At 38.7% G+C, this 26195-nt stretch overlaps 1 protein-coding gene across 6 annotated transcripts in view; it reads right to left on the bottom strand.

Annotated features, from left to right (window-relative positions):
• Positions 1-26195, bottom strand: part of NTRK3 (neurotrophic receptor tyrosine kinase 3) — a 480773-nt gene that overhangs the window by 210220 nt on the left and 244358 nt on the right. For 5 of the 6 annotated variants that reach the window (XM_069984884.1, XM_069984865.1, XM_069984863.1 and 2 more), the window contains 7 exons: positions 16626-16780; positions 13730-13872; positions 6692-6833; positions 4546-4842; positions 3560-3583; positions 2958-3028; positions 1145-1247 (listed from right to left, as the gene is read on the bottom strand). In XM_069984884.1, coding sequence (XP_069840985.1) covers positions 1145-1247; positions 2958-3028; positions 3560-3583; positions 4546-4842; positions 6692-6833; positions 13730-13872; positions 16626-16780 — 935 coding nt within the window. The remainder of the gene's footprint in view (positions 1-1144; positions 1248-2957; positions 3029-3559; positions 3584-4545; positions 4843-6691; positions 6834-13729; positions 13873-16625; positions 16781-26195) is intronic. The other variant, XM_069984875.1, reaches the window with a different exon arrangement.

Genomic DNA, 26195 nt, shown 5'->3' with positions numbered 1-26195 from the left:
TGTATTGCAGCACGGGCATGGAAATGAGAGACACAAGATTATGTTTCTCCTATTTAACTTCAACCAACTGTTTATATGGGGTATTGGGACTTGGCATGCAGTACAGCAAATAACCTACAAGTCTCTAGTAGTTAATATAGATGTCACCGGTTAGTAAAAGGCTTACATTGCAGAACTTGGGTCTGTAAATCCCAAAGCGATCCCAATATGTGCTTATTTGTTATTTTTTCCATTCAATGCCAACAAATCTTGACATGACTATAGAGGTTATATGAAGTGAACATTTGGTGTAGATGAAATATATAACATCTCATTTCTTCCCTTATATAAATGTACTTGTTAGTCCTCAATATGAACCTTATGCAATATTTGATATTATTTATTGCTTACAATACCTTTTGTGCAGATTGTAGCATAAAATATGCTTTTAATGTAAAAAATATTTAATAGTTGGCTAGCTTACGGCTTCTCTAAATTCTCTTAACTCTTATTATGTAAAATTCTATAATGTTAAGATCTCATGGGGTTTCCTGGTTAGCTCTTCCTATTACATCATTTTTTTTTATATATATGGAATGATGTCATGTAGACTTGAAGGAGAACATTTCCGCACAAGGAGCAATGCAGAAAAATCGATAAACCTCTGTTTACAGGAAACAAGGATGGCAGGGGGTTAAATTATCACATGTCATAGTGTTCCAGTATTTTTAAGATTTTGGTAAAGGTAAAAAAAATATATACAGTATATAGTCATCTGTGTCCCTTTTCCCGCTTAAATTTACCATTCAGATTCTGCACCTGTAATTCTCTAACCTATGATGAGTAATTTGGGAAGCCATATAGCCAGAACATGGGTGAAATTCAAATTGACTTCAGCATTACAAAGCAACAGTGCCAACCCCTATGCCATCTTACCACCATGCTGACAAATTGGCAACATGTTGTATGTTCATTTGTAGACAGCTCCATTTTGTAGGCAATTCAAATGCATTTAATCCATTTATCATATGCTAACAAACGCAGCCAAAGTAGGAAGGTAAATTGCATATATAAAGAAAAGCAATTAAAGTTTATAGTGGTATACTTGGTATAGAAATGAATACTGAATAGAAGCCATTGAGCAAAATGTGCCAATTCTCCTTACCTTTCATTCCAAATTTTGAACGTCTTCCATATTTGTTGATGACAATAAACAGAACGACTAACAGGACACATGCGAAAGCGGCAAGACCAACTGCTATGGAAACCTGAAATTAAAAATGCAACTTTATTTTATGGATTGGAGGTCTCCATGCTCTTATAGATATCAGGACAATCAGGACATGTTATTTGTCTCATGATAAGCCCCACCTCTTTCTCTTACTAAAAGGTATATTAAATAATAGAAATTACGCTGTTCAGATGTGGACTGCCTCTACATAAATCCCGTGTGCTCCGGCTCCGGTGCGCACCGCTGAAAACCTATGCCAGCTGAGGGCTGGAGTAGGTTTTCGGCGTATCTTTAAGAGAAAAAAATGCTGAATCGCGCTGACTATGAGTCTGTGCCCCCGTTCCGCCCCCTCTACACCCCCTCCCCACCCCCCTGGCGTACCCGCCGGAAAGAGCCGATTTGCGAATATTTTATTTGCAAAACGGCCGATTTGCGGATAAAATATTCGCAAATCGGCTCTTTTCGCCGAAAAGAAAAAGATACGCCACATGATACATGTTCCCCATTGTGTTAAAATAAACCAAATAATGGGAAAGTAATTCTATCACCTTAACATTAAGAAAATTACATGAGGATTTCTTATTATCATATGTGTCCTATGTTTCCTGCTGCTAAATAATAACAAACAAGCCAATAAGATACTGTGGAAGAAAATACAAGTAGGGCATTTTCAATTCTGTGTTTATCTATGCGTGGATCCCCAGGAATTTTTACATACAGATTAGAGATGAGCGAACCGGGTTCAGGTTCGAGTCCATCCAAACCAGAACGATCGGCATTTGATTAGCTGGGGCTGCTGAACTTGGATAAAGCTCTAAGGTTGTCTGGAAAATATTGATACAGCCAATGACTATATCCATGTTTTCCACATAGCCTTAGGGCTTTATTCAAGGGCAGCAGCCACCGCTAATCAAATGCCGAAAGTTCGGGTTCGCATGGACTTGAACCCGAACCCAGTTCGCTCATCTCTAATACAGATGTGTAGTTCCTCATTTCTAAACTCTCATCTCTATTCTAAGATGAATGGTGTGAGATTACTATTTTTTTATTCAAATTAAAGACCCAGTTGTGTTTATGTAAATGAAACCTTTTAAGTGCCCTGATAGCATGTTGATAAAAAAGCAATAAAAAGCCCAACAAATGGGTAGCAATCTCTTTTTCTTAATACTGACCCTCCTCCCCTCGGAGGGGAGTTGGAACTCCTCCCCCAGCCCTCCCCCCCCCCCTATCGCCTGGAACACTCATATCACTCCTTGATTTGGCTTCTCTGGAGAACAGTTTCCATACCAAATCAAGGAGTGTTGTGATATTGTTGAATTTGTGTACATTAAGACAAAATTAGTGATAAGTGTGGATACAACTTCAAATTATGTCCATTATATGTATAGACACATGTACAATGATATAGAAAGCCTTTGACAGCTAGAGAGAATGAAGCTTTCGTAATATATAAAAGGGTATGAGTGGACAATGTCCTGAAGCAGACCAGAAGGAATTTTATAACCCCTGGGATATGGAGACGTGGTTTTAACACATAGCCTTTATTAACATATACTTTATGAAAATTCACACCAACAGACCTTGTGATTTGCAAATTTCACATTACCATAACTTGCATGATCATTAGCAGGATTTGTTCAAAGATCCTTTTATATTCAGCTTATTATCTGCACAGAAGGCACTAACGTCGAAAAATATGTTAAAAAGCTGAGCCTGTGTTTTCTTAAGACATCAAAATGTAACTCACGCCAAAAGTGTCCTCTTCTGGTTTATGAGTCACGCTGATTGGAGGCGTGGGACTTATTCCAAGATCTGCTACTGAAACAAAAGGAGTTGAATAATTCTATGAACAATATATTATTATTCTCCTTATGCACTGCTTGCTTAAAAGGCCACCGACTATTTTTATCTCAGGGTTCAGATAATTGGATACCAGCAGACATCCTAGTGCACTGTACTGTCTAGGGACCCATCGTATTTTGAATATAAATGTACATATGCCCTGAGAGGTTTAAGAACCTTTGTAATAGAATTCACGTATAATCAAATATGGACATCTTCAAACTTATTACAGAGAAATATCCTGCTGGTTAGTTTCCTGTCTTGACCTCAACCTCCCACTTTGTGGCCCAGGAGACTAGTATTCTATTAAAATAAGAATATAAAGTTAACAGTTATCGGCCAAATATATATCGGTGAGTAAAGGGAATTTCCTGGTAAGACCCCTTTGGCATTCCTGTCAACATGATCTATTAGGCTTATGGTAAAAGGGACCAAGCCCATTAAATGCATTCAGTAAATTGCGGCCCCAAGTACTTTGCTGAAAAAGCAGTAAGGACAAATACGTACCTGAAACAAAATAATCAGTATTATCTGTAAAAAGGATAGTAAATGGCAGATTTAGTAAATCAGAACTAACTGAAGAAGCAAAACTAAGAGCACTAGCTTATATTAGCAAATAGGTATAGCTATGACATAGGCTGAGGAAATCAAATATTATTGTAAAGATAGATGGATGGATGGATGGATAGATAGATAGATAGATAGATAGATAATGGATAGATAGATAGATAGATAGATAGATAGATAGATAGATAGATAGATAGGAGATAGATAGATAGATAATGGATAGATAGATAGATAGATAGATAGATAGATAGATAGATAGATAGATAGAGTAATGAACCAAAAGACAGTAAAAACTAGGCAAAATAAGGGAAATGGTTGACTAGTTGAACTAAACCTATATCTTGGGGAAAAAAATTACAGGGTTTACAAAAAATTGAATAGTTATGACTAGAAGAATATTGCAAGTACGCCAAACAGTTTCATGTAATACTGGCTTATCACAGAAGAATACATTGGGGAGTAACATGACTTCAATTGAGTAAATTCTGTATTGTGTTTGATTGAAGGCTAAAAAAGCTCATTAATTTGTGAAGATAGATTGCTTATAATAACACCAGATATCCCCTGTAGTCTTTTAAAACAGCATTTGCCTAAAATGTCTATTCCTCACACTTACCCCGGCCTTCCCTCTCCTTCAATGCTTACAGATTGAACATGATCCTATTTGGCTGAGCTATAGTATTTCTTGTACAATGTTACTTGCAAAGCCACTAATCCTAACATTTCTCAGGATGACAATGACATAAAGACATCAAAACATCCTATCTATATAATAGCTTTGTAACTATGAACTATAGATACGTTTCATGATGTCTATTACAGCAAAGAATCCTATTTGCTGCCTGATACTAGATTTTAGAGGCCATACAAAGGGTAGGAAGAGTAGGCTAAGGCAAAGAGGCGGTTAAATAGAAATGTCAACTCACCAAGATATGGCTGCTCCAAAAAATGTGCATAAACCGTTTGGGTAGCAATTCCAAACTTATTTTTAGCAATCAGTGTATAGTTTCCATTGTAATAATGTGTAGGCTTATTAAACAATAAACAGCCTTCCATGGACGTGTCCTGTTTATAAACTTCTTGCCGTATGAAATCCACTGGTCGTAGAGGCTGATTGTTATGATACCAGGTTAGAACAGGATAAGGATGCCCGCGAACAGTAAATTCAATGCAGTGCTCCAGGTGAACTACTGGCTCTCTTAAACTTAATATCCGGGGAGGATCTACACATAAAGAAGGAGAAACAAAATTCAATTTCCTATATATCAAATATTAAAGGGGTTATCCAGCCTGGGGGCACTTTTTTGGGGGGACCGGGGAGGTGGCTGAAATAAAAGACGTCCACTTACCCAGTTCCAGCGGCGGGTCCCGCATCACGGCGCTCCCGTGTCCGGTTCCCAGCCGCTTCCTGGTGTCTGCCGCCGCCAGAGACCAAACGTCTCAGGGCCGCTCAGCCACTCAGTGAAGGAGGCGGGATCCGAGCGGACATTACACGGATCCCGCCCCCTTCACTGAGTGGCTGAGCGCCCCTGAGAACCGCTGGAATCGGGGAGGTAAGTGGACGTCTTTTATTTCAGCCACCTCCTCCCCGGTCCCCCCAAAAAAGTGCCCCCAGGCTGGATAACCCCTTTAACTTCAGGATACCAATGTTATCAAGGTTGATTTATTGCCACTAGATATATACTGTACTTTACATACCAAGTACAATCTATATCACTTCTTGTGCCTTGTAAAATTCTCTTAAAGGGGTTTTCCAGACAAAATTTACAGATGAGCTATAAACAGAATAGCTCATCTGTAACGGATCGGCGAGATGCCAACATCCGGCATTCACGCCAATCAGTTGTTCAGTGGAGAACTATACAGTAAACGGAGTTTGTCTTTGTTCATTGTGTAACAGTGGCAACGTGTAACTGCAGCTCAGCTTCTGTTCAAATAAATCATCTGATCCTTTTTTAGCCCTATTGCCAAGTTTTTATTCATTTTCAAGTGATTTGCATCTGGCCCAGCCACTCAATGTACTGTTCAGGTGCAGGGACTCCTACCTTTGACAGGAGTCCTTGCTCCTATACATACAATCTGTGGGCAGCCACAAGGCAATCAGGCCAATTCCTAATCCAAATCAGGATCTGAATCTGTAATGAATCAGACCTGAAACAATTCTTCAGAGATTCCCTCATTTTTAAGAAGGAGGTGCAGCTGTAGTCTTTTTTTATTTATTTTTTACAAATTTGTGAGACTCATGCACTTGAAGGGTGAAGAAGGAGCAGAAGGGGAGCAGGTCAGCTGATTGGCTAGACCACAAAGTTCACTTCTCCATCTCCACACCAGAAAGAGCCCTCCCACTTAGTACAGTTATAGATAGAAAATTAACACTTAGAGAAATGATGAAGATGGGAGTAAAATACTCTAAATGCATTTCTGCCTACACAACATAAACATGTATAGCACTAGAAGATGACTGTATTTTAAGGAAATACTCTTTAATAATAAAGAAGAATTAAAGAGACTCTGTCAGTAGTATAAACTAGTGACAGAGAAGCTGCACATAATGATTTATCGCTTACACTGTTCTGTGCAGCAAATCCAGAGACATCCTCCTGCATAACAAGGACTCTGGGCAATGCACACTAGTCCTCTCCATTATGTGCATGTGCTTTGTAGTCCTTGACATTCATGAGCACCAGCTCTATCTGCCCACTGGCTGCTGATTGGCAGTTGTATATATATACTGTGTACATATACTGTATTTAGTAAGACAGTTGTTAAACAGCAGCTGGAAGAGTGGAGCAGCAGCACAAAGTCCATTCTCCTCCATATTAAGATAACAGTTAACAACGAAGTAAGTAATACATTGTTCTGTTCAGCATTTCTGTCACTAGTCTATCCTGCTCTCATTTAAGACAGCATAAACCTAGTGACAGATTCCTTTTATGTAAAACAAATGTATTGCTTAATCTTTATATGCATGCCACATGTAAAACACTGACAATAGGACTTGCAGAGCAAAGAAAACTATACATGTTACAGTTTAAATGGTATATCCATATTAACATTATTACTCCAACTTACAGTAGACAGTGAGAGACACGGTAGTTTTAGTCATCCCCACAACATTTTCCGCAATACAGGTTACATTGGAGCCGTTGTCCTCTCCAGAGACATTGACTAGGGTCAGGTTAATGGAATGCACATTGGTCCAGTTGACATTAGTCTTCAGCCGTCACGGGCATGTCAAGGAAGCATTAAAAGAAATATGCAAGAAAACCGTTAAAAATTGAACAAAGCAAATGCAAAAAGATTGCTGTGAAGTTATCTGCGCGGAAGAACAAAAGCCGCTTTCATTATGACATCAAAGGAGATTTCAGCAGAGAGAAGAGAATTCAATTCTACAAATGTCTTTTTTGTACCTAGTTATTTCCTTTACAATGTTAACTATATTTTTATCTCTATAATTGTCAGAATAAAGTCCAATTATAATACAATTTCTATATAAACAATAGAAGGGAATTCGTACAATTAGCAAAAAACGTGTTTTGTTCGTAATGGTGTCGAACTTTGCAATCATAGAAGGCATTATAGCTATTCAAATCTATAATTTCTTTAAAATGTAGAAAATGAGCCTATTCTCAAATATAATAATTAGTGTTTTAGACTTTATCTAGAAAGAATAAAACAAACAAAAATGAATATGATGTTATCTTCTGACGCCGAGGCCTATGTTCCATGAAAGAATAGAAACCTGGGAACGTCTTATTAACGTCTGTAATGGAAGACATCTACCTTGCTTTACTTTGAATGAACTGTATAGAATGAATAGATCAGTCTTTTATGGAAGCATTTCTATGACTGTAAGACCTTGTCATGTGAACAACAGGGAACAATGGTCTCAGGTCTAAAAACTAGTGCAGGCATAAAGTAGAGCAGTTGGATCACATCTTTGATTTTCTTGTCTCTTATTAAAACATTAAAAAGTGATCTGATTGATTAAAATAGTCAATGCTGAGGCTTTTTTATGTGCCCTAGTTTCCTTAGAAAAGGCACAAGATCTACCACCATTGGATATACATATTAGTTGTTTCTATCTTAGGCTGGAAAGTGTACACATTAAGGCTGGGTTCACACTATGTATATTTGAGGCAGTATAGCAACCAAAACCAGGAGTGGATTGAAAACACAGAAAGGTTTGGTTTTGGTTGGTTTTGGTTGCTATACAGCCTCAAACATACAGCCTCAAATATACGTAGTGTGAACATAGCCTAAGGCTATGTTCACACAACGTCTTTTCAGCTCTGTTTAAAATGACGTCCGTTATTTTGAGTCTAAAATAACGGACGTCATTTAGCTTTCTAGCCTTCCCTTAGTGCAATGACGGCTGTTGGTACATTATTCTAGTTTGGGATTACTAATTGCCCTTTGGGTGTGGCTTAATTGAAAAGTCCAATGAGAGAGATTTATCAAACATGGTGTAAAGTGAAACTGGCTCAGTTGCCCCTAGCAACCAATCAGATTCCACCTTTCATTCCTCACAGACTCTTTGGAAATGAAAGGTGGAATCTGATTGGTTGCAAGGGGCAATTGAACCAGTTTCACTTTACACCATGTTTGGTAAATCTCCCTCACTGAGTTTAATAGTAAAATCGGAGAAAGAACGGTGACAAAAGAAAAACTGTGTGAAAAACTAATAAAAATGTCTGCTGTTTGCAAAAAACGTCTGAAAATAATTGTCATGATCATTATTTTGACATCTGCGGTGATAACGTCCGTTATTCAAAACGTTGTGTGCATTGGACGTCCGTCTTTCCATTTAATTTAATGCATTGAAGCCAGTTAGATCGCGCCAAAACGGATGTTGTTTTAAATTGCAAAAGAGGCCGCCTTGTCTCTATTTTTGATGTTGTGTGAACATATCCTAAAGGATTGTAATACTGTAGCTTTAATTAAATATTCTGCATACAAACAAAAGTTTTATTATGTTGCTAAATAGTTACTTAATCAATTACTTGAAGCTTTCAAGATCACTGGATGCTGTTAGCTAAATGTTTTTTCTTTTACATTTGATAAAACAAATCTGTCCTGGTCAGAAGTGATCACACAGTAAGGCCATTTTCCCACGGTTTTTTTTTTGTCCTTTTATAAAAAACAAAACAAAAACGTACATCATTTTGAGTCCAAAATGACGTCTGTTATTTTGAAGATCGGCCGCCCATCAGTGCAATAACAGCAGCTGGTACATTATTCTAGTTTGGGGTTACTAATTTGCCTTTGGCTGTGTCTTTAATTGAAAAGTCTATCGCATTTAATAGTAAAAACGAAGAAAGGACGGAGAAAAAAGAAAAACTGTGTGTGAACAACTAAAAAATAACGCCTGCTGTTTGCAAAAGACGTCCGAAAATAATGGACCTATCTAAACTAGAATAATGTACCAACAGCCATCATTGGACTGACAGGCGGCCAAACAGCAAAATTGTGGACGTAATTTTAAACTCAAAATGACAAACATCATTTTTTTCTTTCCAAAAACAGAGAGCAAAAAAAAACATTGTGTGAAAATAGCCTTAAAGTGTATAAAACGTATATGTTAAACAGAAGAAGAAAAAAAAAGCAGCCTGGGCCCAGACTTTTTATATAATAATATCCTCTCCTTACTAAAATTATTCTACCCCTTTAACGTGCTCAAAAGACACATAGAGAAATTATACATTATATAATGGATTCTAAGTGGCCCAGAACAATATTCTGGTATTCCGTATTTGACTGACGACTGACACAGTATTCTGATGCGGGCGCATCAGCGTGCGCCTGCATCACAACTCCTCAGAGCGGGAGCCGCTCGCTTCATTGTGTGAACTGACAGGTCTTTCTGCGGCCGCAATTCAGTGAATTGCGGCTGCAGAAAACTGACTGAGATCCCGGCCGGAGCATATGCTATGTTTATACGATCCGGCCGGGATCCCATAGAAGAATAGGCAGTGTTCCACACCGTACAAAGTACTTCCGATGACGGCTGTAATTTTACGTAGTGTGAACATAGCCTAAATGTGTATGTTAAAATGTCCCAACTTCTTTAAGCTCCGAGCAAACATCAAGCACAAGTAATGTTATAAAATGACCATTATCAACGTTTGTGTAAAGCCATCTTCACACTGTAGAAATAGGCCAGCTTCTCAGCTCTGTAGTATATACAGATCATCACCTCCCACGTCTGTGGCTATTTGTAATCATATCAGCTTTACTGAGGTGCACAGACACCACTGGGCGCACAGAAGGTAATCACTATCAGGTTTCTTTCCAGCCCCCCCTGTACAAGGGTATATTAGATTATAGTATCTCCTGCAATACACACTTCAGGCTAATACTTGACCCTTCATCATGCTAAAATGACAGGTCTGAAATGGTTCAGCAAGTATTGCAATTGTATTTAACTCAAGAGACGACTAACTTCATCATATAATATCATTTATTTGCCTTTACTCTCGGATAAAGCAGAAGTATATTCTCATGTTCTAGATTAGAAGTCACACAAATGTCACATGTCAGTTTTTTGCGGCGCAGCTAGGGATCCTGGCCGGAGTGTATACTATTATGTGATGCCGGGATTCCATAGACGGCAGCACTACGTAAGTTCTGTAGTAATCACACCCATTGTTGCAAATCGTCAAGAAGGGCCGTGATTACTACGGAACTTACGTAGTGTGAACATAGCCTAAGAGTTAAGTGTACTGCAGAAAATAACCTGTTTGGCTTATTTCAACATGATTTAACAAAATATACCTGAGCATCAATAGAAATATAAAAGTCAATTAAAGGGGTACTCTGTAGACTAAAACATTGTTTTTAATATACTATTTTAATAAAGCTATATTAATTTGTAATATACATGTATTAAAAAAATGTATAGTTTTTTTAACTTACACATACACTTCCAGTGCCTGACAGCAGTAAGGGGCCACACAGCCCCTCTGCTGGCACCAATGGTTGTGTTGGGAACTGCAGAGTTCTAATCTTTTCTTTTTCAAATCCTCTGCTCTGTTCTAGAGCTGCTAAGCACTATGCAGAGCTTGGTGCCCCCCCCCCCTCCCACACACACACACACACACATGTACTGTATATTGCTATATACAGTACATGGGGAGGGGGAGGCTGCCTGACACAATCACGCTGTTCAGAAGCCTCTGAGGGAGAGGTGACTGCTATGACAGCTAGCTCTGCTTATAGCACAGTGAGAAGCAATCGCAGTCACTGCTCACTTAGCAGAGGAAGATGGGGGGATCCTGGTTTGTGTAGTGCTGTTTGGCACAACAGGGGATCGAGAAACACAAGGTTTAGAGCCCTGCAGTTCCTAATACGACCATTGGTGGCAGCAGAGGGGCCATGTTGCCCCTTACTGCTGCTTGTCAACCAGAAGTATATGTGTAAATAAAAAAAAAATAATAATAATATTAGTAGTAACGTTTAGAGATGAGCAAACCTTGAGCATGCTCGAGTCGAACCGAACCCGAACTTTCGGCATTTGATAAGCGGTGGCTGCTGAAGTTGGATAAAGCCCTAAGGCTGTGTGGAAAACACGGATATAGTCATTGGCTGTATCCATGTTTTCCAGACAACCTTAGAGCTTTATCCACGTTCTGCAGCCCCAGCTAATCAAGTACCGAAAGTTCGGGTTCGGATCGACTCGAACCCGAACCCGGTTCGCTCATCTCTAGTAACGTTATATTGCAAATTAAAATGTTTTTACAGACAGTTTCCAGCGTATCCCTTTAAGTCTATCACTGTCTTCTTAGATTTATTGGAAAATTGATCCATTAAAGTGGTCACGACTCCACAATAAACCATAGTGAGGCTTAATATTTAAACATATGGTCACTTAGTCATCACATTGATATTGGCATACTAAAGGGCTACTAAAAAAAATAAAAAAATCCAAAGACAGACGGCCAAACCGTGAAATAATGGATGTCATTTTAAACTCAAAATGACTGGTGTCATTTTTCCTGTGCAAAAACTGAGAGGAGAAAATGTTGTGTGAACATAGCCTAAGCATGAAGGTACTAAAAATCAATCCCACCATTTTTCTGTGCATGCTATATGTGATTTTTTTTTTATTACATGTTGTAAGATAAAATTACAGTATCTTTCAGATTTTATTATTCAAAATGACAAAAAATAAATATGAATTTGATTTCAAAGTAATAATCTATATAGCCAGTGGCATTAGAAATGTATTTCTGCAAATGATCTACTATACTATGAGGATGGTAAATCTCTATAACATATAGCAGTTCTCTATGAAATATATAACACGCTATACATGTCATTTTAATGACATCTCTATGGAACTTGTTAATTGCTATAAATCTTTTTTATTTCAAAGAGCGCTTACATTTCTTCTTACAGTATAAAAAGTAGATGATGGTCGTGTTTTGACACAGCCAAGAAAAGACAACAGTATGAGATGAGTTTCAGTGGAAGAAGAAAGGGAATGAAAAGAGACAACTGACAGCTTTAGCCTGATACATCTGACATGCTCCAAGTAATAGACAAGACAGGAGGACTGCAGTTACTGTTCTTTCGTACTTCAGGACTCAGATGGAACAGATGCCATACTAAGTCTCTTGACCTTCTTGTCTGCGCTTCACTAAAGGGGATGGGCGAGGTTCCCACCCCTATAAAATATAAATGGAAGATTACTGGTTCACTTCACTGCACAACTGCTCAGCTAAGCAGCACTTTGCTAATGTATCTATATAATACTTTGTATGACAGCTAGGAAAATTAGAAAAAAAAAGTTTTATAAAAACTTCTGATGAACTCAGCTTTTAGTTATACATAAAAGTTAGTAAAAAACCTTTATTCTATTACTTCAAAATTTAAAGTAAACCACAAAAAGGAGTATAAGTGTCACTATGTCCTTGAGAACGGCTCAGATCATTAGTGTAGCATACCCATGGTAACTTAAGGACTAATGCATACCATGATTTAAAATGATATTCAAGGTGAAATCAAGGAAAGCTCCTTTTTCCTTTTTGCAGTACGGGATCGTGCTAGTAACAGTATAGAGGAAATTGATCAGGACCTCCTTTGTGACAGTGCTGCGTGCAAATAGGAAAAGTCCCATAATGCAATAGGTAAAGTAAATGGTTACAGTCACATTGTAGATGGAAAATAGAGGTGTTTATTTCATCACTATAGTTGAGAAAGGCCCATGCCAAAACATGTCCTCTCGGTCTGATATACCATGCTATGATGATGGAAAACTCTATTTTACCTCTTTAATGTGAGTGTCAGGATTTACTTTACACACTAGTAATAGTAACTTATATAGCTATATGTCATATTAACTATATGTCTAGCTATATGTCCACCAGGGCCCGCTCTTGTGCCTGAGGCAAAGCCTAAAGTTGCCACCCACCCCCGCCTGTGCCCCCCATATGGTATAGAATATACATTTCTAACATAGTAAATCAGTATCATGTTGTTTTTTTAAGCTAGTGATCCTATAACACACTCTTTGGGATATACAGTATTAGGCCTGGTTCACACAGCGTATAACACCAGCTGTTCAGTGACCCATGTGCGCCTGCATTCCAATCCACCATTTAGCACAATGGAGTGTGCAGCCGAAGCCGCACTCTCCATTGCGTGACCTGTCAGGCTATTCATTGAATAGTGGCCGCACAAAACTGACATGTCAGTTTTTTTATGCGGACGCTAGCGATCCCAGCCGGAGTGTATACTATGTGTACACACTCCAGCCGTGATTCCATAGATGGCAGCACCATATACAGTACATCTAAAAATGTGCACCGGTTTTTATGCTGAAATACAGAGATATTTAGGGAGTTGAATAACCTTTAAAGGTGTCAGAATGTATTCCTGAAAAGACATAATATTACAAGTGTCTGTACTAGCTTAAAGCTTAAAGACTAGCTGCGGAATCTGTTGGCGCTATACAAATACAATTATTATTATTATTATTATTATTATTATTATTATCTTGGCTGAAAGATCTTGGTTGTCCTACATTATTTCCTGTTTTGTTTTTTTGTCCCCCCCCCCCCCCAGCCTTATTTGCTGACTATGGACATATTCTCAAGATTAGATTCTCACCTGATGTGTGCTGATGGAATGGAGGTGTGAAACAGTCCAGTCGACATCCGGTAAGGGTGACCCAGATCCATTACAGGTAACCACAGCGTTGTCCCCTTCATGTACCTCCAAGCTACTGTGACTGACACTGACCTCAGGGATGTCTACATGTAGAAAAGGAAAAGTTAAGAGCAAATAACCAGATTACATATTACCTCTTCTTGATAAATAGGATTTGCTGAGGAGTTCACCGGTTCAGAAAGGAAAAGTATAGCCTTGAAAATCTGATTATTCCAAGATCCGGTTTCATTTCATCCTTCCGAACAGTTAAGTGCTGCATCTTCGCCTATCTTAATTCCCAATGGACAATTTAGTGATTATATTGCAGTCTCCTAATAGACACAATTTTTAATCTTGAAACCTTTGCTGATATGAGGCGGAAAAAATAAAACCTACTCACAACAATGTGATCAACAATTGTAATTGCTCTGGGTTCCTAATCCGGAAGATGCTACCAGGAATACATTAATATAGAGGATTTACATCCATGGCTCACGGAGCGACAAAAAAAGTACTTGAAAATAAGGGATCGTCTTCAGGTTTTACATTTTTTTGCACACAAAATGAAGGAGCCTTAAACTGTTGCACTAAGCTGATTATATTGATCACATATTCTTCAACACCTGTTGGCAGGCAGCGCAGAATAGAACTCTGAGTGGCAGGGAGAATTACTTATCTCGATAACAGCAGCTAATCCTCTAGGAAGACAAGAAGGCCGGAATATATTAAGATGCTCAGTGCCATGAGGAGCCGTGATAACATAATTCAAATCGGCATTGTACCTGCATACTGAAAACGACTTGTTTTATTGTCTCTTAAAAAACAAACTTCAAATGAAAGAGACGACTGATAAGGAAGCACGGAGCCATAGACAAACAGTAAGAGCTCATTTTTCCACAATGATTTTAGATGATATGTTCTGCTGTGATATGGACAGGGCATTGCTCTGCTGTTCTGTTATAGGAGAATCATGCTGAGTAGAAGAGGGGACTCAGCCAAGCTGATCCCTCCTTTCTCATCCCTTAGGACCAGCTTGACTTAATGGATTTGTTTGGCGTTTGTCAGTTGCTGTATTTTACATGTATTTTATGGCCACTTGCATATAAAACAATAGGGAGTTATGAGTTCTTAGTCACGCTTTGGTTACGCACTGTGCATACTTGAGTCCCAGTGTTTTTCCATTCACAAATGTGGTTTCTTTAGCTTGACTTTCGCAGGTAGGAACATAAGGGCAAATAGAACCACAATATAATTTTCCATTCTCGTTGACACCAATAATTCAAGGAGGCATAACATTGAAAGGACAAGGATTGCCTCAACACAGCTTCTCATAGAAATCCTAGGAACATTTCCTAAAGCTACTGTCGAAATTATCTTCTGATATGTCACATATACATGTGAGGAGATCTCAATGGTGACGTCTTTGATCTTGGACCATCGCTGAGTCGCAGCTTGGAAAAATATATTGTCATGCTATTTTTGCCAGGGTTCTTAGTTGCCATAGTGTGCAGCACTGACACACCACCTGATGGGTATGTGAAATCTGCCTTAGGATACATGAACACATGGATATGTCACTTATATCACTCTCACAAACTACTATGAGCACCATTGTGTGTCTACAACCTTGTAATGAAATGCATGAAGGTTTCTGTATCCAAATGTATATGGCAAAAAACAAACAAACTGTAGTAAGTTCCATTGTTTGCCATATCAGCTAAGTACTCTCAACAGTTCTCCTAGCGGACATATTATTGCCTCACAGCTGCATCGTTAAAGGAGAAGTGCGGTGAAAATTTTTATTAAAGCATTTTATTGCCCCCCCAATGATATAGAAATCACAAATATACACATATTACGCAAAATGCTTATAAAGTGTTTTTTTTTTCCCTGCACTTACTACTGCATCAAGGCTTCACTTCCTGGATAAAATGGTGATGTCACGACCCGACTCCCAGAGCTGTGCGCGCTGTTGCTGCTGGAGAGGATGATGGCAGGAGGATGCTCAGTGTCCCTCCAGTGACCTGTGTCCCTCAGTGTCCCCCTGCCATCATCCTCTCCAGCAGCCACAGCCCGCACAGCTCTGCGAGTCGGGTTGTGACATCACCATTTTATCCAGGAAGTGACATCACCATGTTATCCAGGAAGTGAAGCCTTGATGCAGTAGTAAGTGCAGAGAAAAAACAAACACTTTATAAGCATTTCCTGTTATAAGTGTATATTGGTAATTTGTATAACTTTCAGGGGGCAGTACAATACTTTAATAAAAAGGAGGACTTGCAGTAGAGTACCTAAATTTACCATCATTCAGGATCCATGCGCATGGCCACGCTATGGAATGTGTTGGATGTCAGAAGGCACCAACAAAGCCACTTTACCCTGACCACAATATTTGGATAAGGCAGCAGAATTAACCTTTGTCCCATGTTATCAATAGCCTAGCTTTTTAATCTTAAATATAAAAAGTGTTTACTCCTTTAAGCTTTCTCATTTTAAAAGTTTAATAATCGTGCAAGAAGCGTACAAGTGATGACTTCCATAAAGACATGAGTTACAGCTGGTGAAATCCTTCTATGGCTTAGACTAGGGGGGGTGCACACTCAAACAAGTTACGATTGAAGTTGCGTTACTCGTTTCCCAGCTACTTTATGTATAAGGTTGTTGTGAACTTTATTCTTCTCCATATGTAAATAAAGTGTTTCAGGACTACCCCCAGGGCACCAAACCGCCTGATTTAAATATGAAGAAAAATAAGGTTTTATTAGTAATGGCCGCACTCTCCGTCCCCTGCCCTTTATTAGCAGGTTAGATCTAATAAACATTATAGATAAATTATAATATTACAATAGTGACTTACCACAATGCGAGATGTTCATTCTATGAAGTGAGATATTGTGGCCTTTTGTGGTACAGAACAGGTTCTGCTCCCTCAAGCTCGCCTCGTTTTTCATATAAGCAATCTGTATCCAACGGATTTCACAGTTGCAGATGAACTGGTTGTTTTCTATTATCCTGCATTAAATTGGAAACAGTGGTAAGAGGGAATCCATACAAAACAATTATATATATATATATATATATATATATATATATATATACAGTTGGGGCGGCTTCTGTGACATTTAGTGACATAACGGTGACAGGTAACCTGCAATCCTGCTTATATTCTTATGGGGATAAGAACTCTTCAGGACATGCTGGAAAGGCACTGCTAAATGTCACCTCTAATGCCTTTCTAAAAAGATAAATCTGTTCTACCTGCAAAATCACAGAGGACAAGTTTGATCTATTGTACTCTATATTAGGTTAAAAACTTTGTTTTGCATTTGTTTTGTTTAACTAAGTTTGGTATAATGACCTGTACACTATGTGAGCGGTTCTCAGCGGTAGTCAGCCACAAGCCAGGTTGTCAAGTAACACAGATGGCTCAGTTAGAAAGCCTGTAAAAAGTAGCAGATACAGTTACAGTCCTTCTATGCACTAAAACATTTGAATTTCTATTAAAATTATGAGGGCTACTGTTTTTTGTATTTTAATGGCTTTTTTGTGTGGTACAGTACATACAATGTATTGTGTAACATAATTGTTTTTCAGTATTGGAGGTAGGTTTTCTGGTGCTCATCAAACAGTGTAAATAGAATAATAAAACTTGCTTTATATGTTTTAGTGCTTTAGTCTGTGCAATAAAAACACTTCTAAAATAAAAATAAAAAATGTTTATCTGTTGCCACATTCAAGGACATATCAGAGTTTTCATTTTTGTTGTTGTAGCTGTGTAAGGACATATATATATATATATATATATATATATATATATTTATTTATTTTTTTTTATTTTATTTTTTTTTAATAATGTTATTTTATGTATCCATTTATTTGTAATAAAGTATTTTGTAAGGGGATTTTGTTTGCATTTTTTTACACTGTAGAACTTCATCTATGTTATAATTTATTATCTTTAATGAAACATTTCAATATTTGTATATTACAGTGTTTTGTGACTGTTTTAGGCTATGTTCACACTACGTAAAACTACGGCCGTTGTTGCGGATGGCAACAACGGCCGTAGTTTTTGCGGGGTGGAACAATGGCTTAGTTTCAATGGGATCCCGGCCAGAGCGTACACACATTGTATACGCTCCGGCCGGGATCCCGTGCGGCCCCGCAAATAACTGACATGTCAGTTTTCTGCGGCCACAATTCAATGAATTGTGGCTATAGAAAACACTGTCAGTTCACACTATGAAGCGAGTGTCTCCGGCCGTAGTGTGCAGGGGGAAGCTCTGATGCGGGCACGCGCTGATGCGCCCGCATCAGAGCTCTGCGGGCAGAAAGATCATCCGGCCAGGGTGATCCGGGCAGAGACCGGCCGTTCCGTAATAATAATAATAATAATAATAGCCCTTTAACTGACTTGATATTTCTGCAGCGCTCATAATGCTGGGGCATCAGAGTTTAACCTAATGAATGAGAAACTGCGTATGCCGGTCATTAGCCCGATAGCAAATTTTTTTTATGACCCGAATGATCATGTCACTATGATGTTCTTCCCCAGGGACTGAGAAAACGGCTCTTATTCCGATACCTTATCAGTGATAAAAGCTACATGGCAAAAGCTTTAACTCTCAACTACAGTAACCAATAAAGTGGATAAAATAGTGTCTTGCATTTCTGTTGATAATTAATGAAGTCCGCATTAATAATGGAAGAGCCGAGAGCTCAGGGGCGAAATTTACTAACAACCTGCATTAGTGCCAATGATGTAACTTGTCTTATTTGAAAGACACAGGGGAGGTCTGCACACAAATTATCTTTTTGCCATTTACTGGATCCATTTAACACCACAAACCTGCCACATTTTTGTTCTATGGATTATTTATACATTAGCCTCATTATTAATTCATGCTGCATTCTACAACTATTTTTGGCAATGTTTATTGGAAGAGATACGGTTATTATTGTACTTAATGTGCTCATGGCTTCCTTATACTGAACATCTATTTCCTCATAACTGAAAGGATGTTTTAACTTTAAATCCCTATATAATTGAAAATTTAACAGTGAAATAATGCTGCAGACATAATGGTCTTGTACATAAAAGTGTTACATATACATAAAGTCATAAAACAACTCTATTTGTCAACATACTAGATATAAATTATACTGGGATTTTGGTTTTGCTATGAGATGTGATTTATTATACTGTACGTCACCATACTTTTTATATATTTTTTTATTATTCATGTTTTTTATGTGTTTTAGGTGCGCTTGCACCCCATTCTGTATCCGCTACACTGTATAATGCTGTTCTCCCTCCGCATATATTAGATGGTTTATTACAGATAGATTTCTAGTATTAACTACACCAATAGTCGGAGCAGTGTAGGTGAATTCCACTGGGAACATGTAAAAGATTATTTTCCTTCTGCATAATAATGCAACCTTAATCATCAAAAAATGACAAACTCTCACTGAAACAATGGGCTTACATAGTTTTTAATGGATACCTGTAGTACTAAGAACTGCATCTAGTACCCTAAGCTAGGGACCCCCATATATTAGCCCAAAAGGGCCATAACTAAATGTCAAACAGCATAAATTCAGCTAGCCCCCCCCCCCCAACACCCCTTCCCCCCAGAAGCTTACCTGTAAGATTTAACTGAATTGCGGGGTCCCCCACAAGGTAGTGATGGGTACATAGAGAGAGCACTGTTACCTTCTAGGGGCACAAAGTAAAAATGCCTCTTCTATGTGGCACAAAAGATAGTAGGATTCCCTGTACATTTAGTACAACGTAAAGCGCCTCCTTTGTGCATTTAGGTAATAGTGCCCTCTGTGTCCCCCACAAGATGACATTGGCCCCTCGTTTTCCGCTGCACTTAATATAGTAGAGCAGTATGTATACAGGCTCGGTGATGTGGCCCACAGCTACAAAAGTTACTGGCAGAGCAGAGAGCCTGCTTGCTCTGTCAGTCCACTGTATTTAACTATAAGGGCCCATTAGGAGCCGGTATGGTCAAATACATAGGTGCAGGAGCATGCTATCTTCCACTTAACCTGTTATGTACTGCAGTATGTAAGTGACCCAATGTACTCTTACATGCTGCAGCATAAAAAAGGGTTAAAAAAAAGACAAGCACTGATAACCCCTGATTTCTGCATGGAGCTTAGCACATTTTCCTACTTGATTGCAGCAGGAGGAAAACAGGGGTCAGGGGTTATCAGAGCAGTGAAGCAGAGATCTCCCTATCAACCCTTCTTTATGTTGCAGCATGTAAGTAAGGTTTGTGTCACTTACACACTGCAGTACATAAGGGGTTAAGCAGAAGGACACAGGATTGCTCTTGAGTAGGGCTAAAAAAGTGGAAAGGGCGCCATAGGGTGATAACGTAAACAACAGAATGTAGGTCGAACAAGCTGATAATAAAACTGCTCACCTGATGGTGTTGTGCTAAGAACACAACACCTGTATCAGTGAAGAGAGAGGTAGTAGCCGTAGCAGCCAGGCTCCAAGGGTAGATGCCGAGATCCCAAGCCAGGAGATCAGGGAATGGAGAATGGTAGATGAAGTGTCGGATCTTTGGGGTAGACATCTGGATGTCTCTCCTACTTGACAAAGGGGCAATTTATGCCTCGAAACGCGTTGTTTATGAGACCATTAAAATTCATCGTTTTACTTCATTAAACCTGAAGCCGTGAAGCACCGTCATTCTGGCTCCTGTGGTCCCCGCCTACCCCGAGGATCCGACACTTCATCTACCACAGGATTGCTCTTATCTTCCCTGTGCATCCCAGGGCCCCCCTCCTGCACTGGCCCTATAGCAGCTGTCTGGCCTCCCTCTATGGTAGGTACACCACTGTGTGTGGCCTGTTATCCGGGCAGTGATCCTGTGCCATTGGGGAGCACAGGGTGTCACTGGCTATGCTCTACCTTTAACTGGGGTACATCTGGAGACTGCATGAAATACAGTACCAGCTATGAGGCAACAAACAGCCACAGGAACCACTGTTGGAAGGCTTACGACAGAGGCCAGGTGAAGTGGGGAGATGGGAATCAAGACACAGTGCTGGCACAGGAGCGTGGCCAACTGAATAGAATCACTGAAGCTTACATATGAGTGAGAAATATACAGGACAGCATGCATGCTCTGTATCGTTCTTCCTACCTTGGGCACTCCAGATCAGTAGAGACAGGGGAGGAAGGAAGGTACAGGACAAAGTTCTGTGCAGAACGCAGGATTAGTTAATCTCCCTCAATGTCTTCCTTTTATTTTAATGAGGCATATTGAAAGTGGGCCTGATTAACTGCTAAAAACAACTGAACAGTTCCTTTAAAAAATTTCCTTCAACTCCCAGTCTGTGAATTTTCAACATTAGCTCTACTGATGGACGGAAATTTTAGGATTTATGGAATTTTTTGACAAAGAGTTTGCACTCTTGCTTACTTCTTTACTATTATATACCCACCATCAGCTCTATTTATAGTACTCAGGGTTTAGTCATGGTATGGTGGACGTCAAAGTAATGATCAGGTCAATTATTTTCAGTTGTTCACACATAGTTTTTTTTTTCACTGTCCTTTTAACCATTTTTACTATTAAATTTAATTGCTTTTTAATTACAGACACACCAAAAGGCCAATTAGTCCACCTAAGCTAGAATTATGTACCAACAGCTGTCATTACTGAGAGGTGGCCAAACAGCAAAATGACATCCATCATTTTAATCTCAAAATGACGGCCGTCCTTTTAAACAGAGAGAAAAAAACATTGTGTGAACATAGTCTATGGCTACCTTGAACTATATCAATAAGATTTGTAATTATGGGTTAAACAAACACATTTTAATACAAGATCTAAAAACAAAGCTAAATACTGTAACAACTCAATTTCTAATATAGACTCCAAAGAGGAGATTTATCAGAGCATTAAAAGATAGCACAAAACCTACCAAAACACCTTAAAAGTGAGATGTGATCCACATAGCAATCTACGTCAATGATTCAGATGTACTTGATAACTCCTTGTATAAATAGCACAAGTGAAACGTTTCTTTTATGTGGCAAAATAGCTTTTTCTTCAGCTTGATAATATATCACTACTGGAAGTAGAGGTAAAGTTTTTCAAAGTTGTAGAGAATTCTTGTTATAGGTAATGACTAGAAGAATTCCCTGTCTATCGCCCAGAACTAATGGAGAATAATGCAATCTGAAAATGGTAACGGCCCTATTATGTGTGGTTGACTTGTAGGGTTATTATGGTTACAGAATGGTGATCTGCTTCTGCTTGCTTACCAAAGACAAATCTGTAGGACGCTGGGAGCGTGATCAGGTACTCTATCTTTATTAATGTACACTAAAGCATTGTTAGCGATGTCCGTGCAGCCCTCTAGCAGATCATCACTTGCTTATTGGGAATATCGGGCCATGTAATACAGTCCTTATCCTAACCCCAGGATAAGCTATAGCAGTACCAGAGTGCACAATAAACAGCAGACCTGTCAGTAGAAAAACAAGGGTGTATATAACAATGATAGGGCCAGTCATTATGATTCCGGGTATACCAATTTTATCTTCACAATCCTTTCCAGCACAGAAAGAGAAGCCACTTTTGTTAACATGTAGACAAAGCTCAAAAGCCCACAAAGCATTGCCCAGCACTGTAAGAGCTCAGGTAAGTCTTGTCCATGTCCTCTTTATCTTTTTGCTGTCAATCCACCAGGGTAGGTTGATGCAAGCAGGTATAGAAGAGGTGGAATGGAGGACCCGGTATGAACCTTCCTTGGCTTTAGCCATGCTGCAGAATGCCCCAAATGACTATCACATTCTAGTAAAATCCAGCCTGGAATAAGCTGTAGAACCAGAAAACTGCATGTACAGAGGTTCAACTGTCTCTGGTACAATGTAGGGGGGTGTATGCTCTTTGTCCTAATGATTGTTGGGCATCCCATGGGTCTAGCCTATGGGTAAACCATCAACATGAACTTCTTGAAAACGTAATTCCCTTTGAAATTATGGGACTCAGTTTTAATATTCCAATGACTTCCTTTAACAAAGAAGCAGTTCATTGTGGAAGCCCACGTTCATATTACACATTAGCTGGTAATCCCATGCCTGACAACACAGTAGAGATAAAATTCTGACTGTTTCTATTGGCACCCAACAAAATTTAGAAAGAACATAGTACACATAAAGTATTTTAGCTAAGATACTCAACTTAAAGTCACCATAAATCTTAACATGTTGTTAAAAGTGATTTTTTTTTTATTTACGGGCAGTTCTATAACTTATAAGCTGGATTGCAGTTTTCTACATACAATTCAGCAATACAGTTGCTATAAACAAGCACAACTATAATGCTGAGACAAGAAGTTTTATAAGCAATAATTCTGGACAATGGGCCATGCAGAACACCATTCCGTTATGGCTATTGCAGTGTACAGGTATATGTATAAGGGCTAATACAGAACCTGGTGCTGCGAATAGCAAAATTTGTCAATGCCAGTGTTATTGCTTTTGCCATATACGTAGCACAATGAATCATTGTCATCAGATTGCTGAGAGATCCAAATGGATAAAGGTGGATTCAGTTTTAATATTTCCCCCATCACATTGTAACTTTCCTGACTCTGGATTGCTCCAAACATTCAGTAAAGAATTAAGAATTGTATATTGGACTCTAAATCCCCGACATTTCCACTCAACTTTATTTAGCCTTCAGGAATAATTTATATATATATAAATACTAGTTTCTTCCAAATATGGTAAATATAATCTCTAAATGCTACATTTCATTATCTGTGGTTTAATATGGTAGTGGGTAAGAACATCAGCGGATTCAATTGTCACAAATCCCTCAGAGATGGACCCAATGAATGGACCTCTGAATGACGTACTCCGAAGGATTGAGTAAAATATACTTTAATGATGCAACCCGTTTTGAAGGTGGATCACCCTCTTCATCAGGCATGATGTTTCTTTTTCCTTTGCATATTGTTATTATCTCGGGTTTATAAATCTATCAAACTAAATCCTGTAATCTCTGGGCAGGGAATATGCCCATCTAGAACACAATCTTTCCCATAGATCAACATATTAAAGTACAGGAGTGAGCTACAAAGCACAAAATTATAGAAGTTAGCTACAATGTACCACCAAATGGAGTCTATATGTGTTCTAGTCCTAGTTTTTTTAAGACTGCATTCAGACCACTTTGGTCTGTTGACAAGTTGTAGAAAAAAAAAAAAAAAGATGCTAATGTATAGCCTGACATATTGTGATGAGCCCCAAGGCTTCAGTAGGCCAGTAGACTTGTGACACTTTCTGTATGAGATCACGTTTTTAATTCCTGAACAGAAAGCATTAAGGAAATTGACTGAACATAGTGACATTTAGACTATGTTCAGCCAATTGAAGTCTATGGGCCTATCACCACGTCGGACTGTACGTCTGCATCACTTTTGGTCATCCTGCAGAAAGCCTGAGGGACATAGACTTAAAAGTGTGATCTAAATGCAGCCTAACTCCTATAGACCTCAATGGAAAGAGCCGCCATTTGTCCTTTAAAGCCAATTCCACAATCAGCCTACATAACAATAGCAAACAGGGTCAAGGAACTGGAGAGTGTGACATTCTAGGGGTACAACCCTTGAAAATACATCTGCAAAATAGCTCCAAGGTACATTTATTGTGCTGTAATTGAATATTCCAAAATCATCTTTTCTGGTTGAATGACTGAAAATTTGCTTTCCTGCACTTATCTAAAGATTAACAAATACAACCATCTAACAACAAATCCTAGCCCAGGGCTCCTATTGAGATCACATGTTTGTGCATTTAGTACAAAGAACAGATGAATATGAAGTAATGGGGCATATTCTTTTTGACGTAAATGTCATCAGACAACACACTTTTTGGTCTCTAGAGGAATGCCCCTAAGCTTTGTTTTCTTTTTCCATTCAGCTGAAATAACGTGATTTTAACCAACCAGTAAGCAGAACAGAATGTCTGTGAATCTTCCATAGAAAACACACAGAAGACTGACAAGTAATTCCAGGGTGTCACTAGTAGGCCTCTATAGAGATTTATTTAAAAGTCCTGCACAATATGAAAGCACTTGTCTCTCCTGATACAGGATGACAGCTCTCGAGAAATAAGAGGTATCATCCAGAAGAGTCTGTTGTCACTGCTGAAACAATGAATTATCATAATACTTTCTGGAAGGATGATTATTTAGTGGTGGCCTTAGAAGTTATTTTCATTTGGATGCCATGGTAACTATCTCTTCTTTAAAAATACAGACTAAGGAATATTCAGCAAAGTTCAGCACAGACTATTATATGAGGGTTGATGTGAGAAGGGGAGATGGCAAAAAAAGAATTTTAACTCTTGAAGATTTTTTTTTTTTTTTTAACTTTAATGGCATCATGCTATGGCATCAATATCAGATTGGTAGGAATTTGTCTCGTAGCACTGCTGCCACCGTTGGGTTCTGAAATTTGTACGAGTTCAACAGCTTCTTCAATGTTATCATACTCTTATCCTTGAATCTCTGTGTTAGGTGTAGCAGTAGAGCAAGGAACGGCAGTGGTGTGCCATTTAAGATGTGATAGTACAGCTTTTTTTTTTCCATTGACAAGACCTTAAAGGAAAAGTCTGGCAAATTTTTTTATTAAAGTATTGTAGCGCCCCCAAAAAGTTATACAGATCAGCAATATAGAATAGATTACGGGAAATACTTATAAAGCTACTTACTACTGCTTCAAGGCTTCACTTCCTGGATAAAATGGTGATGTCACGACCCGACTCCCAGAGCTGTGCGGGCTTTGGCTGCTGGAGAGAATGATGGCAGGGAGACACTAATGGACACAGGGCACTAGAGGCACACTAAGCATCCCTCTGCCATCATCCTCTCCAGTAGCCACAGCCCGCACAGCTCTGGGAGTCGGGTCGTGACATCACCATTTTATCCAGGAAGTGAAGCCTTGATGCAGTAGTAAGTGCATGGGAAAAAAAACACTTTATAAGCATCTCCAGTAAAAAGTGTATACTGGGGATTTGTATACCTTTTAGGGGACAATACAATACTTTAATAAAAATTTTCGTAGGACTTCTCCTTTAATAAAACATCTAGAAAAGATTGGCTGATCTAGGCTGAAACATGGCTGGTTTTAGTAGTTAAAGGGAAGCTACTGTCTACTTATTCACTCTTCTGTCTGCTATACTGTACATCTGTACCATGGCTGCAGCTATTTTGTGCATTTTAAATTTAGATCCTAATGAATTGATGATGTTCATGGTGAAATGAAAGGTAGACTATTATAATAAATGATGCTGAAACATTGAATACTTTACTAATGGAGATGAATTCTCTAAATTGATGTTAAATTACATAAGGATATTAACAACATTGCTAAATAAGAGATTAAA

The sequence above is a fragment of the Dendropsophus ebraccatus genome, chromosome 1 (genome assembly GCF_027789765.1).
Source record: "Dendropsophus ebraccatus isolate aDenEbr1 chromosome 1, aDenEbr1.pat, whole genome shotgun sequence".
Classification (NCBI taxonomy): Eukaryota; Metazoa; Chordata; class Amphibia; order Anura; family Hylidae; genus Dendropsophus; species Dendropsophus ebraccatus.
Note: the sequence above shows the minus strand (reverse complement) of the source record. Positions and strands in the feature narration are given on the sequence as shown.